Source organism: Microtus pennsylvanicus, chromosome 17 (assembly GCF_037038515.1).
Source record: "Microtus pennsylvanicus isolate mMicPen1 chromosome 17, mMicPen1.hap1, whole genome shotgun sequence".
In the NCBI taxonomy this organism is placed as follows: Eukaryota; Metazoa; Chordata; class Mammalia; order Rodentia; family Cricetidae; genus Microtus; species Microtus pennsylvanicus.
In genome coordinates, this window is record NC_134595.1 from 4,983,728 (window position 1) to 4,999,330 (window position 15,603).

The window sequence follows — 15,603 nt, forward strand, 5'->3', positions numbered from 1 at the left end:
TGAGCATCCTTCCAAAAAGCTTAGGTGCAGACGTATCCCAGACTTTGTACTTTCTGATCTTATACAAACACGCCCGTAATGAGAAGTGTGCTATACTCATAGCAGTCATCAGAGAGCTTCCTCTGGCAACAGACGGAAGCGGGTGCAGAGACCCACAGCCAGACATTATATATGTAAAGAGTCTAAAGAGGAGGTTTCGTGGTGTCCCTCCCCTCGGAGCTCAGGGGACACTGAGGAAGAAGGGGAAGAAAGACCGTAGGAGTCAGAGGGGATGGGGGACACCAGGAGAACATGGCCTGCAGGGCTTAAAGGGGCTCACAGAGACTGAAGTAGCATGCACAGGGCCTACATGGGTCTGCACCATGTCCTCTGCATATCCGTTATGACTGTTAGCTTAGTGTTTTTGTGGAACTCAAAACAGTGGGAGCCAGTATGTCTCTGACTCTTTTGCCTGCTCTTGGGACTTTTTTCCTCCTATTGGGTTGCCCTGTTGAGCCTCAATATGAGTCCATTTGCCTTGTCTTATTGTGCCTTGTTTTGTTGTATCTGGTTGTTGTCTCCTGGAGGCTGTTCTTTTCTGAAGAGAAATGTAGGGGAGCCATGGATCTGGGAGAGAAGAGGTGGGGGGCTGGAAAGAGTGGAGGGATGGGGATCTTTGATCAGGATGTATGAGAAAAGAATCTATTTTCAATAAATAAATAGATGATAGATAGATCATAGATGATAGATAGATATAGATAGATGATAGATGAAAGATAGATGATTGATAGATGACAGATAGATAGATAGATAGATAGATAGATAGATAGATAGATAGATAGATAGATAGATAGATACCAAGTATTATCTATAATCCCAGAGCTGGAGAAGTGGAGACAGGAAAACCCTGAGTATTCACTGGCCACTCGGTCTAGCCAATCAATGAGCTTCATGTTCATTAAGTCTCCCTTTCTCAAAAACTAAGAGGGAAAAGGGATTGAGGGAGGCACTGAGCGCTGACTTCTGGCCTCCACGGGCATGTGTGTGCACATGCCCACAACCCACAAATACATATACATACACGCCAAAAGAGAGTGTGGGAGTTTGGAACATGGAGGTTAAGGCCACTCAGCCTTTCTTTACGCTGCCTAACTGACCAATGTGTAGTTTTCATACGGCTGTTCCACTAATTTATCATTACCCAATGAATCAGCACAACCGTAATAATAACAAAACAGCTCCACTACTATCGCTAATGAGCTACGACCGTCTGCCAAGCAAACAGCTCATTCAGTCTTGGAAACCATAATGTGGACGTACTTATCCTTCTTCATAGACGAGGAGACAGGCCAGAGAAGATAACGGATACAGGTCATAAGTCTAGGTTAGTAGAAGAGGCAGAACACAAACCCCAGTGGACTTGACTATACCACCCTGCCCACTGCTATTCAACACCCTCTTTCTCAGTACATTTCTGTGCTCAGCGATCTTGGCACTTCCGTCCACGACAAAGCAAGTGGCTGCAGGCGCTATGCATAACAAGCTCCACCTTGGTACTTAATTTTCAAAGAACAAATCCCCAAATCATGCATCAGTTATCATGGTGACCCTTCGGACACCTCTGCCGGGGTCACACGGCGGGAAGAGGAAAACACTGGACTCTACCCACCACTCCCTAAATCTCTGTTCCTCAGAGCTGCCCAGCTTCTAGCCAAGAGGTAACCTGGTTAGTGCAAAACGTTCAGGAAGGTAGCTATCTATAATCACGTATTTCACAACTCAGCATATCACAACATTATCGCTTCATTTTGCTTTCTTTGGTTTCCTTGGGGAACAGAGGGAGTGAGTTTTACTCTACAGCCTGAGGGTATTGTAAGGTCTTGTCATTACTTTCTTCCCTGACTCAAAGAAGATAAAAATTAAAATGATTTCAAATAGTATCAAGAGAGGGAAAGGGCTGGGTGGTGGTGACACATGCCTTTAATCCCAGCACTCTGGGAGGCAGAGGCAGGCGGATTTCTGTGAGTTCAAGGCCAGCCTGGTCTACAAGAGCCAGTTCCAGGAGAGCTAGGGCTGTTACACAGAGAAACCCTGTCCTGAAAAAACAAAAACGAAAAAGAAAAGAAAAGAGGGGGAGGGAAGGGGAAAGGACTGACGGCAGAAAGCAGCACTGACTTCAGTGTTTGCAGCTGGAGAAGCTGAACTCAGATTCTGATAGAATCTGAAGCTGGGCCATGGATTCAGAGGCTGTGTTAGGAAGACCACTCCACAAACCTAGCAAGAGGCACACAATGCTTTCTGCTCAGTCCTGTGGGTGTTTGCCTAAGTCAGGACCCAGGAAGCAACGCCAGGCCTCTCCATTGCATGAAGACACCACTGAGGTTCAAACCGGTGGCTTCTCTTCACACAGGGTGCATTTTCCTTCAGGAACACTGTTGATGGTCATACAAAGACATCATGGAACCCAAACCTCAGGGCTGAGAGAGACCCTCAGAGCCACATTGTTGGCGGGTTGCTTGGTTGTGTTTTTAGACAGAGTCTTACTGTGTAGCCCTGACTAGGTTGGTTCTCGCTTAAATAGACCAGACTAGCCTTGAACTCGTAGAAATCCACTTGTTTCTGCCTCCTGAGTGCTGGGATTGAAGGCCAGCACTGGCCCTAGGCTCTTCTCTTACCTCACAGGCTATCCCCTGCTTTCCTCTAAGAATGTTCTTATTCTTATACCTTTGGGGATGCTCCCTAAGCAGGGCACAAAAACCATACACGTGATGCACTGGTGGTGACCCATTCACAAACCACCGGCTCCAGGAATTTCTCCTCATGGCACTTTAGCCGACCAAGAAGAGATGTGAGCCCAAGCTCCAGTCCCCAAACTGAAAACACACACAGTCTCAAGGAAAATGGCCACCCCTCTCTTTCCTGTGTGAACCACCCACTTCCAAATGATCCCATTGCCCCCAAGAGCAGCACGGAAATCCTGAGTGAAATATCCCGTCCCCTCCCCGCCACCCTTCCCGCACACACAGCCGTGTAATCACTTCTTCTCGGTAAGAAGCTCGTTAAAAAGCAATTCTGCCACCTCTCCATAAAGCACGCGCCAGAGAACAATGCAAAAGAGGAGATGCCAATTAATTACAGGATGATCACATCTAATGAACTCTGAAACCCTCCTGCTGCTGGTGACTTTGATAAAAAAAAATCAGGGATGCTGGGGGGAGAGTGACTAGGGCCGTCCTGGCTACCAGGTACAGCCGTGGATGTTCTGAAATGTACCGCTTCAGCTTCCGTGTAGATCATACTCAGAACCATACTCAGAGATGCTAGTGTGGGGTACTGGGAATGTCACACCAGGGTTCCCTTCCTTCAACCCTTGGTTCTCTGCGGGGTTAGCCTTGCCTCTGAAATCAGCCCCCCTCAGCCAGGCAGTGAAAATCCCACGTCCTGCGCTGTAAGAACTTAAGACCCTAGAGTCAGAAGTGAGGCATTTTACTTCCCTCGCCAGCTGTCCTGCCTGTGAGCAGGAAGGCAACCTCTTATAAGAGAAGCCCATCTCACCACAAGGGGAATATGTAAAAGAGGAAGAAATGACCTGCGGCCAACTTGTACCACTACCTGTGTGAGTCCTCTGGTGGGCCTTTAAGTGGGAGCTTTTTGTATAAACTTTCCGGCATCCGTTAAACTGACAGCGGTGGACTCTCTTCTTGTTTTCAGGGCATGTGTCAGCCCCTACCCCTCCTTGTTCACTGTCGCTCTGTCCACTCTTAACTGCGCCAGCTGCTGCCACGGCTGCGGCCGCCGCCACCCCTCCCACCTTCGCTGAGCTGAGGGACGCCTTCTTGGCCACCAGTTTCAACGTCACTGTGCCATCCACGGCTGAGAGAGTCTGTGAGGTTTTGACCAGATGGCGGCTGAGCTCAGGGGATGAGGGGGGTGTTAGTGAGGTCACTGCGTTGAGCTGGGCCTGGTTGACGGCTGTGTAGCTGTCTAGGGAAGAGCTGGTTGGCTGGAGACTGAGGCAGGTCTCAGAGAGCAGCTTGTCCCGAGAGAGGAGAATGTCCACCGCAGAGCTCTTCTCGCAGATGGCGGCTTCCACTGGGAGCAGCAAGGGGTCTAAGCGCCGGAAGCTTTCCTCAATGCACGGGGGAGGAGAGGCATGGAGGAAGCAGTCCAAATCCTCACCAAAGGTCTCCGAGATCCGTCGGGGTTCCGTCTGGAGGTAGCGTTCCAACTCAAGGCATGTCTGTGGGGGAAGGAAGAAGAGAAGTAACCATCAGAGGCAAAGGACACCTGGAGGCACACGGGAACTGCAATGAAGGCTTTCGTGGCCAACGTCTGAAAATGCTCTTGCCTATGAGTCTGATGCCTTCGTATGTACTCTTTGAGTCCTTCTGCGGAGCTCAGCAAGGCCACATGGATAACTTCAACTACTGTAGGAGACGGAAAACTGGATCCCCAGAAGGACTGCCTCACACTTGTGAAATCCACAGAACCTTTACACCAACACGGTCTATTTCGTCTCTATCAATTCAGCAGCTAAGATGGTTGAAGCACCACTAGGATTTGCCATGGAAGCAAGATGCAAACAGAAGCAAAGATTGTTCATGGTCCCAATCCAGTGTTCAAGACAGACTTGGGCAAGTTACAAAGCTAAGTCAACTTTACAAGCTGTGTTCTACACGTATTTAATCAAAGAGGCAACTTCTGGAGCCGTCAGCCAGAGCCAGCCCTGACTTGAGTCTGGATTCTATGACCACAGGGAATGGATATCATTCTACAAAATGCCTATTATAAAATCTTGAAGACGTAAGACAAAACCTCTATTGTCCTTAGTACATTATAACAAATGCAATTACTCTCCACTATGTAGGAAGACACATGAATCTCATTATTACTGCTTGGTATCTCTGACTGTCCAGCAAAAATAAGTTCAAAGACAACAGTTAGGACCTATAAAAGGTACCATGTTTGGTGGTACATAATTTTAATCCCAGTACTCAGGAGTCAGAGGCAGGAAAATCTCTGAGTCCCTGGCCGGCTTGGCTTAGGCAGTGAATGAAAGACCTATGAAAGATAGAAGATTATAAATCATAAAACTTTCATAAAAATCATAAAAAAATAGCTTTTGCAAATCTTTGACCAGGGTGCTCCTAAGTCCTTGAAAGATGGTAGGAGTTCTTTCATGGCAAAAATAAGTTCGCCTTCCAAAGTTCTCCTCAATTTCACCATTCCAGACTCTTCCATAAATGATCTTGCTGACTTGCACACTCACCCCACCTCCACTCCTTCTTCTAACGCTAAGGGCAATAACAAATGTGACTGTTGCAGATTTACTGCCTCCACAGTGCTTCTATTCAACCAGCGTTCAGGGTTTATCCTGTTCAGAACATATTCTGATGGCATACGCAGACACATTGTGTCTGTTAGGATTTTATTTTGGCAACATTTAACCAACCGGTGTTTGGTCAGACCAGGTAAATCTTTGTATTTCTGAATGAGAACCAGATTCATGACTAAAAATCAGCTTTGGGCTTCCCAGCTGGTGTCTAATGCCATGAATGAATGAATGGTTTCCGTACTCATTCATCATTCACAGTACAAGTATTCATACAAACAACGCTCATGCTTGAAGTAGATGCGGTCATACTGTGAGGTAGGGGCAGCGTCAGCGCGCTAAGAGTGATGTGAATTCACAAAGTGAGGTGACTGCAAGGTGCTTCTAAGGTGCTGAGAGGCGCGTGAGGAAGGAACTCTCCCTTCTAACGTGGAGTGCTCATCACGGAAGGTTTACTAAGTTCTGATATTTTACTGCCAACCACACAACTAAACGGCTCACATCTTCCAGGTACTTTATATTAGAAACAAGTAACCCAATACTGCCACCGTCTCAGATCTAGAATTTCTATTACCTTGCTGGACCCCTTTTTGAATTTTATGCCTAAACATTTTCCCCTCTCTTTCTCCACCTAATTGATATGGATCATTACCTTCTTTCCACTGCCAATGCCCTCAGTCAGCGCTCTAATGGATTCACTTCTGTGTTATAAAACCTTAATCTTAAAACTATTAAGTTCCTCCTCCCCCACCAGGGACAGTGCTGGGCACTCTTGCTTTGGTCATTCTGTCTCTACCACTTTTCAAAAGTCAGCTGCCCAAGTAACTCTCCCACCCAACACCTAGCGAAGTTTAAAAACCCAAACACACACGCACACGCACACACACACACGCACACGCACACACACACACACACACACACACACGGGAACATAACTGTATAGTTCCCCTAGGCGAGTGGATTTGCCATCTACATCTGTGCGCTCCTCTTCTCTCTCCAGCACCTTCATGTAGATGGTTTTGTTACACTCACTATTCTACAGCTGTTTCAGTGGAGACAGTCATCATCACGGGGAGCAAGTAAAAGGTATGCTAATGTCCAGATATTTGGAGATTTTTCTAGATATCTATTAGTGTTTCCTGATTTCATTTCTTTGTCGTCAAATAACAGACTGTAGCTATCAAGCCTTTTAAGTTTACTGAGGTTTACATTACAGTCAAGAGTACGGCTCATCTTGCTGAGGCAGGCGGTTTTAGAAATGACCACTAAAAGATGGCCTTGGGTGCACAAGCAGAACGCTTCTTGCCCTTTTGCCCAGAGAGGAGACGCGGAACGGTCCAGGTAAAAATCAGCTGAGTCATGGGTTACTGAATGTCCTGGGGTAGCTCTCTGTCTCCTGTGCAAGGATTGCTGTCACACACCTAGTGTCTGGGTCTATAGGTGGAGCGTTCCTAAACTCTGTCAACTTACATAGTCCGCAAAGACAGTCAGGGCTCACTAGAAAAATACTTGTTCCATGGACTAGGGTAAAACTAAAACTAGCTAAGCCGGGAAGATCCTGTGATCCCAGAAGACAAGGAAGTGTAAGGGAAGTGGGGTGCAGTAAAGACATCCATGCTTCTCATTTACAGAAGTCTTCAGTGGCCAAATAGAGACAGTGAGGGGAAATTTTATACTGGTAACAGATTACAACACAAATAAATCAAAACCTCACACTATGATAAACAGATTATTAAATAAATAAATGGAGGGGAAAGATCGTTTTTTCCTTATATGAGATGACAAGTATATGGATGAGAGAAAGGTTGACAGTAATCAAAAACCCAGCACGAAACAAACAACAAAGCAACAGCGATACCAAGTAAGACTAATCAATGGAGGCTCAAGACGGGAGGGGAACCATAAGCAGCAGGTATCTGTCCTCTTAAAGTATCTCCCAATGAGATGTTAAATCCAGAGACAAAAATGGTAACTTCCCAGTGGGGAAAGCTGGCAGATACCACCTGAACCACTGTTTATAGTTAACATACTCATGACAAGTCATATTGGTAAGCCCTGTATGATACGCTCAATGGGGTACTACAAGATTCTGTGGTATTCCTACCAAAGATACATAAGCCCAATCTAATTATGAGAAAATATGAGACAAACCAAAACAGAATCAATTACACAAAACAACTGGCCAGTTACAAATGTCATGGTCATAAACTATAAAGCAAGGTTGAGAAGCTGTCACAGACCAGAAGAGACAAAATGATATGATACTTTAAGTATAATGGATCTTAGACAAATAAAATATTGGGAAAATAATGCAATTCAAATAAAGTATATAAACTAGCTAATGGTATTTTTCCCAATGAAAATTTCCTGGCAGTGATAATCAAACCGTAGTTAGCTATATTGAAGAAGAGGGGGAGAATGAAATTGAGAAAACACCAGCAAGCTGATATCTCTAGGCTATAAATCTGAAGAGTATTCATATGTTTTTCTCTATTCCGATGACACTTCAGCCACCAAACTCCAAGTCTGGGTCAGCAGACGTCAAGTTTAATGACACGAATTATGCCCGTCTGCTACCTCACCTTGGTGACAGAGGCTTCTTGCAGCCTGATCTAACAACACAACTTAAGGCTCGATCTGTTGCATCAGCCTGAATCCTGAACAAGCCATTAATCTCAGCAAAGGGAGAGCCAGTTCGCAAGTGCTAGTGATTTCCTTACGAACTTACAGTCACAGATGAGCTCCGTGAAGGCTGTGAGACCCAATTCTGAAATGCACGGCTTCTCTGCCCCGTCTCCCAATAACGATTCCTGGAGCGGCCTCTGAAGCTATCACCCTAAAAGCTCCCTCATGACCTACTTCATGCTTTCCCAGCCCCTTTGCTACCGAAACAAGCTTGTTAAAGATAACAATCCAAGACCTGGCTTTAGAAACAGGAAGAAGGAGAATCGGCTGAGGAAAGGGCTCCGCGTGAGCAGGTGCTGCCATTCCTGATGATCTGACTTCCGAGTTAGAGGCCCAGAACCACGTGTAGAAGGAGGGAGCTGATCTCTAGAGGGGCTCCTTGACCTGAAACTCCCTACTTTGTCTCTGTCTCACACCATGCAAATAAACAATAGAAAGTGATTTTTAAAAAAATTTCAAACCTCTTACAGCCATAGCCTCTTCTTCTATGACAAGTTCCAGAAACCAAAGTTGAAGCAGAACAAGAAAATTCCAGGCCTGCAGCACACAAGCCTATCAAAAATCTCCTCACTGGCAGTAAACAGTTATTGTCATGGGTTCAAGAAAAATGTAAAGCACCTGGGTATATGATGTCAAAGTCACCAAATGGCTTTGTTCCACTCTGTCCACTTCATTTCAAATTATACCAAACTACCAATCCATTACCACCTCCTCGCCACGCCTCCCTGAAGGGTTTTCTCACCCATTTTTTCCTCGTTACTTTTCCTCAAGTTCACAGGCTTGATGCAATCTTTCACCCTCCATCCCACTAATCCTTCTTCATTCAAATCTCAGCATGGAGTCCATGTCCCACAGGAAGCCTGGTCTTCAAAACGGGGTGCTGAGGAAATGTGCTGACTGCCAAATGTTGAAAGACTCTCCTTCCCAAGTCTGGGCAATGACACGTACCTGCAAACCCAAATCTAAGTGTGGACAAAGTGGCGGAATGTCTGGGTGCTTACGATTATGATCATAAAAGCAAGAAGAGCAGGCTCTAGCCTAGGTTCCCCGGGATCGTCCCCTTTCAAACCTTTTAGCCCATAAAAAGTTTTCATTTTTATCCTTCATCTCAATTTGAACATGAGACAACGCCATAGGTGAAACACCTTTGTTACTATTTAATAACTATGGCAGAACAGGTATTCTGGACTCTGGATCCATGTTTATTCAAGTTATTAAGTTAAATAAAAAAAAAGTGGAAAACAAATTGCATTTTGCTAATGATTTTTTTTCTGGAATAATGCAAAGTCAAAGACATAAAAGGCCAGGAATCGATACGTAATTTGCTAATCAATCACTGGTCACTTGTGGTCTTTGTGGCAGTTGTCCTCCATCACAATCATCCCATTTGTCTCACCTAGAAGGGTCAAGAGTTGAGCCTACACAGAGATAAGACAATTTCAGGCAGAACACATAGATGCAAAAAAATAAATGGAAATATAGACTTGCTCTTTTTAAACATACAAAGTCGGGCTTTCTCTCAGATCAGCCTTTGACCTGACGCTGCTGTTGAGGAAGGTAATGAGTGGTTATGATGGGGCTCCTGGCAAGGAAAGGGTGAGCGTTTGTTCCAAGCAAGAATGTTCACCCAGGTAATCACACACAGGTGAACTGCACTTAGCTGCCCATGGGAACCTCTTTCTGCCAATTATTAGATGTGGTTTTGCCACGTGCTATTAACCACGGTGCCACAGTCCCTAAAGAGCCTCACAGGGACAAAGCGGGGAAGCAACCTCTTGCTTTCTCCAGGGAGGGGCCTAAAGCTCACTTTGTGTGTGTGCTCTGAAATCTTCAGACACATCCCAGAATGGAAATTCAGCATGGTACCAGACAAGCTACTGATGGGCGTGGACACTTCTAAAACCTTCCTCCCGGGGACTCTGAGCATGGGTGTATGCTTAAACTTTCTAGCAAAAAAAGAAGGACTCATCCAACTCCTGACATCAACAGAAAGATTCACAAAGATTGGTACGGATGGGAACTTCGTGGCTTTGTCTCTTCAAAGAATGACAGGATCAAAGCTGCTGACATATTTCTTTAAAATGAGGCCAGCACTGAAAGATGGAAGAGGAACCAGAGAGATTTGCTACCATCTTTCTTCTGTGGCTAGAGGAGGAGAGCCACCACTGACTAACCCAGTAAGCCTGGGGGAGAATTTCAACTTCCTCCCAAGCACTTGAAAAGTCCATTGCCTCAACATTTTAAAGCTGATTGAGAAAGGGCATAGTCACACTGAGAACACTTTAGGACAGAATATACACACGACCCGGTGTGACTGTCACTAACCCTCCTCCTACAGCTTAGACAGTCACTCCCCTCAAGCCAATTTTCACCTTCTTGATTTTTATTATCAGCACATTAGGGCAGGAGGTTGGAAAGGGAAGAATTTGAATAAGCAAGAATACAGCATAAGCAACAATCTCTTACTGCATGTTTTAGCTAGTAGGTTAAAAAGAAACCAACAACACATCAATAGCACACTACATAGGTACAACACCATTGCACACTGCTGTCGGAACTGCTGAGCTCCGCAAAACAACCAGGGGAACTATAGGAGATGCAAGATCACATTCCTCCTGGCTCTTTCTCACATCAACTGGTTGCTGGAGCTGAAACCAAATTAAAGCCATCTCCCTCTAGTACTTTCTAAATTCCGAGACAATGTTGTGAAAATTAATTAATTCCAAATAAACACGAAAGTTAGGAAATTTGTATCAAAATGTCTTCAAGGGGCTTCTCCTCCCCCAAATGATTTCCAACAGATAAAGAAAATATGTGTTTGTATATGTTTCCCTGGGGAAGCCAGGAAGGAAGGAGAGGAGCATAAAAGCTTGGGAAGAGGATGGTGTCTTTGAAATTACTTTTCCTGGGTACATGATGTGCAGCCTCCTCAAATACCCTTTTCATCTTCCAAGGGATCTTCAGCTGTGATGCAGAAAGCAAATCATCCAAAACAGCTCAAGTCCAAATAAAATACTAACGTCAGGCACTGCACGAAGCCGAGCTTCGGGGTCTAGGAGAAAGACTGGGTTTCCACCTTCTCCAACTTGGAGTGCCTTTCCCTGCATCAACTAGGAATGAGATGGACCAAGCACAAACAGAACCTCTAAACTTGGTTCTGCCTTGTTCTCATTCATTCTCAGAACACTTGGAAACGGGTTTGAAAAGCAATTGAAGTCCATGGGTCTGCAGCCAGCCCTCAGAAAGGCTGTGCACTGTTCCTTACCCAAGGAACAAAACTAAATCCCAGCGCTGGAGTGATTTAGATGCTAAGGCTCCGGAATAGCTAGACAGAGAAGACACTTAAGTTTCCTCTGTCCGTCTCTTCCAACCAAGCCACCATGTAGGGTCAAGCTGGTGAAAGCACTGTTTGCTACAAAGCTAAGTTTCAGTACATGTCCCAGATGTAGTCACTCTTACATCTGCATGGACAAAATAAAACCTGTGCCTTAAGAAGAGTAGAAGAAAATGACTCCATAGACTGCTGTCAAGAGCAATGGACGAGATCTGAACATTAAACAAGACCCCCGAAGGGAGAGCCCCAAAGGAAAGATCTATTATGGCCGGAGACAGGGCTAAGCAGCTCCTGTTTGGGAAGGATACTGTCTCAGAGCCCCAGGCCAAGGAGGACTCTTTCCCACTGATGGTGTCCCAAGAACAACGGTGAGCCTGACGGGCGCTCAGCTTCACCATTCAGTTCCCATAAAGAGCAGTTTTCTTGACGAGTGCTTGTGTCAGGCAGGGCCTGATGCTTCAGAAACCTGTAATTATTCCTGGCTCCCCACCCCCACAGCCTCTGCACCTGTGCCAGTTCAAGGCACCAGCTGGCCATGTCTTGCCTCCTGCCTCTTAAGAGATTGGGGGGGGGGCATCATTGAAAATCCAAGCTCATGCTACACACTTCCTCCAAAATGCAAAAACAAAACAAAAAATTTAAACTCACCAACCTCAATCCCTTCCCCCACCATGCCTTGCCAAAAGAAACAAATAAACATTAATTGGCTAGAGAGCTCTCATTCAAACGAAAATTACTGAAAAACACAGTAACGGAGAAAGGTCTGACAAGGGGTTATTAATCCTGCTTTACGGCTCGCTCATCCACACCCCACCCGTTCCCATTAACCTTGTGTACACACGCACACACCCTCCACAAACTCCCTGGGCCCCTTCACTCTCAGCAACCAGGATGGGAACATGACATCATCCCCCTTCCTCTCCCAGAACACTCCACAGCCTGACTCAGGCTACTGGGAATTTTCTCTTCCTTTTTTTCTTTCCTTTTTTTTTTTCACAGACTTCCTCTTAGGCCACTGTTACGTCCTTCTGCACTGGGATAATTAAACATGCTCTTCCACGCACACACACCATCGCACACATGCACAGCATTCTCCTATCCCTCTCACAGCTTGAATTTCCCAAGAACAACGGGTTCAAAGCCCACTGGGGCTCTCAGTGGCAGATGCAATCTCGTGGCTGATGATCACAGAAGACACTTTGAAAATACAGCTTCCAGGAACCTCTGGTGCAGAGTGTTACAGACAATGCAGAGAACAAGGAGAGTGCTGTACTCCCCAGGCCACGGAAAATGGCAGCCAAGGGCACAATGAAAGCAAGCTCCGAGCTGCTTTTCTTGCTAGGACTGTTGTCATTTTGTGTAATTGTATGCCCGTGGAATCGATTTTGTAAAATATTTAAGATGGCCGCGTGACGGAGCAACCTTAACCTCCTTGAACTCGGTGTGCTCATCCACTGGAAGAATGGACTGAACATCTAAAGTAGGCAGAACCCTTGAAATGGGACGGACAGACCGGAAGTGCAGCCCGCATGTGGAGAGCAGGGTCAGAAGCAGGAGACATGGCTCAGCACTGATACCGTAGTGAAGGGAAGGGTTTGGAGAACCTAGACAGTGTCCTGAGACATGTCTCTGAGCAGGAACTCAGAGCCTGGACTCTCTGCAATCCTCTACACAGAATGCTATATCTTGTGTTTCCTGCCTCCACATGGCTGCTGGCTTCACCAATATCTAAAATGTAAATTCCTGACTTGTGGCCTGCCCTCATACACTTGTCTACTGCGTGATGGGTGGGTAGGTGAATGAATGAATGATTCACCTGGATTCAGTGGAAAAGCCATCAGTGAGCACATTCTGCGGAGACAGGAGTGTGATAAATGCAAAACCGCTTCAGTGGGGAAAAACACAAGAGACATGGTGGGTGGTTGTCCCTGCTCCTGTTTCTCACAAAGCTTGGACTACAAGCATCATGTCTGTTTCAGGGCTTTCGAGGATAAATTTATATGTTTACAACACAGAAAAAAACCTCACAGTCTAAGCTGAGGTGCAATTTCATTTCATGGGGTAGGCCTGACAGGCGGCGCCTGAGCGGAAGAAACGTCCATTGCCTTCACAGACTTGCCACCTCCTTCTTCTCTTGCTCTAGAAAACATCAAGAGAAGAGCAGCGTGGACAAGTGGACACTGTGCTCCTCTTGTTCGTTCTGTGGCTGTTCCCCACCCCCACTCCCACTGATGAAAAAACCCGAGCCTGAGAATCTGGTTCAGGATTTCCTTTCTTCACCTGGTCCCTCATCTGCTTCTCTACAAGATGCATGAACCACCACGCGTTCAAACTCCCCCCCCCCCACAAACTTCTGTGAATAAGCCACCACCACCCCCTGCTTCTTTCCTACGCCTTGCTGACCTGTCTTTCCCCCACCCACTCCTCTCTCTTCCACTCATTACTCTCCTCATGTAGACACAACTCTCCTCGTACCCACCCTCCCACTACCCAGAGCGTGGGCTCCTGTCATGCTTCGGTTCACCGGTACCTACACAGACAGGCCTGCTGTGCCCCGCCTAGACAAACCAGCCCCGAAGACCCCCCATCCACTCATCTCCACACTACCTTGTTTGATGTACAGTTTAGTGTTTACAAAGTCCTGGACTGATCTCACAGTTACCTGCCTTCCTTGTCCTACAAGAACAATAGATCCAGAGAGTAGAGGCTGAAATGTACCAATAAATCCCCAGCACCCAGCAAAAATGTCTTTTAACCCCACCCCCAAAATCGGAATAGTTGAATGAATAAATGAAGTTATGTCTTAACTGGGAATTTTAGACAACCCTTGAGGTGACCTCTCGAGCTTGCTGCCATACTGATCTGACAGGTTTCACCATTTCACCTAGAAGGTAACTGTTGATTCACACCCATCAAACAGGAAACAGTCTCTCCTGAAGACAAAGTCTCCTGGGGCTGCTCAAACTTGCCCCTTCCAGACGGATGCAAACACCCTCCTGTTTCTTCTCAGCAGGCTGTATTGCATCATGTACTTCAAGTGCCACTCAGGAGAAGAAACCCACCCCTCTCAGCACCTGCGTGATCGGTGCTTATTAACTGTTGTCCTGCGGGAACAGGGTAACGACAGAGAGAGGCTCAACCCACTTTCTACCATTTATTCCCACTTCTGCCACTTAATGGGATGTCCACAACAAAGGTGACTCTAGTCACTCAGTCTTCAAAGCACGGATGCTTACAACAATCTAGTCTCAAGGATTAGCAGTCGTATAGCCATCAAACATTAAATCAGTCCTTCCACAGAAAAATCCATTCAAACCTAGAAGTCTCCAGGAACTACCATTTTCTGTCGTTTAGCGCACTTCCATGGTGAGGGCCTTCGAAATCCTTTTGTTGGCCCATTTGTCCGTCTTTCCCGTAACTTCCAAACATAGAAGCATTTCATTCCTCTCTGTTCCTTTTAAGAATTTTACATAAAAAGATATCTCTACTGAGAGATACTATTTATTTCAGGTCATTATTTCACGGGTACAGGCTCTCAAACTTTGGAAGTAAGCCAAAATTCAATTAACAGGGGATGGTGTTTGAACCGGCAAGAGCTGAAGGTAAAAATATTGGATAGGATCTGTGCAGCATTCCCTTGACTGTGTGCCTGTGTTTGCACGCACGCCACTGACAGCAAGCGTGTATTCTTTTTCATGTATTTTGGATGCCTCTTCGTAAAGCTGGCATTGTTCTGGGTCGCTAAGCTGTTCCCTTTCTAATTCATTATGTTAGGCACTAGGAATCTTTCTTGGGCTGCCTGGGAGAAAAAGAGAGGGTTTTCCATCATGTAATGAAAAGTAAAATTGTGTGTGGTCCATTTCTGAACCACGTGGAGATAGTGCAGGCTTCAAATGAACAATTCAAGCCATCTTGACAGGATGAATTCACTACTGAGACCCTGAAGTTTGGATTCCAGTTACTTTGGCACCTCACTTAACCCTAGACGGCTTGACTGACATCAGATGACATGTACTTTCAAGCGACCAGACTCTCACTGAAGAAGAGACACTAATTTGAATCATCACTGCCACCCCTCTCCCCTTTGTTCCTGTCTGAACCAATTTCCATAGAGTTCCAGAGAAATCATCTGCCCATGCAAAGGGGAACTCCCAAAGGAATGAGAACTACATTAGCTGTGGAAGGGGGAAAATCTAATTTCCAATCCAATTGCTTTGTTGTTTCAACCTCCAAGGAAGGTTGCTATGTAGGCACAACCCAAATTAAGTTTTAA

General features: G+C 45.9%; 1 protein-coding gene across 5 annotated transcripts in view; it reads right to left on the reverse strand.

The window, feature by feature from the left end:
• Positions 1 to 15,603, reverse strand: part of Klf7 (KLF transcription factor 7) — a 90,083-nt gene that overhangs the window by 43,350 nt on the left and 31,130 nt on the right. For 3 of the 5 annotated variants that reach the window (XM_075951152.1, XM_075951150.1, XM_075951151.1), the window contains one exon: positions 3,592 to 4,219. In XM_075951152.1, coding sequence (XP_075807267.1) covers positions 3,592 to 4,219 — 628 coding nt within the window. Of the gene's footprint in view, positions 1 to 3,588; positions 4,220 to 15,603 lie in introns of all 5 variants that reach the window. The other 2 variants (XM_075951149.1, XM_075951148.1) reach the window with 1 other exon arrangement.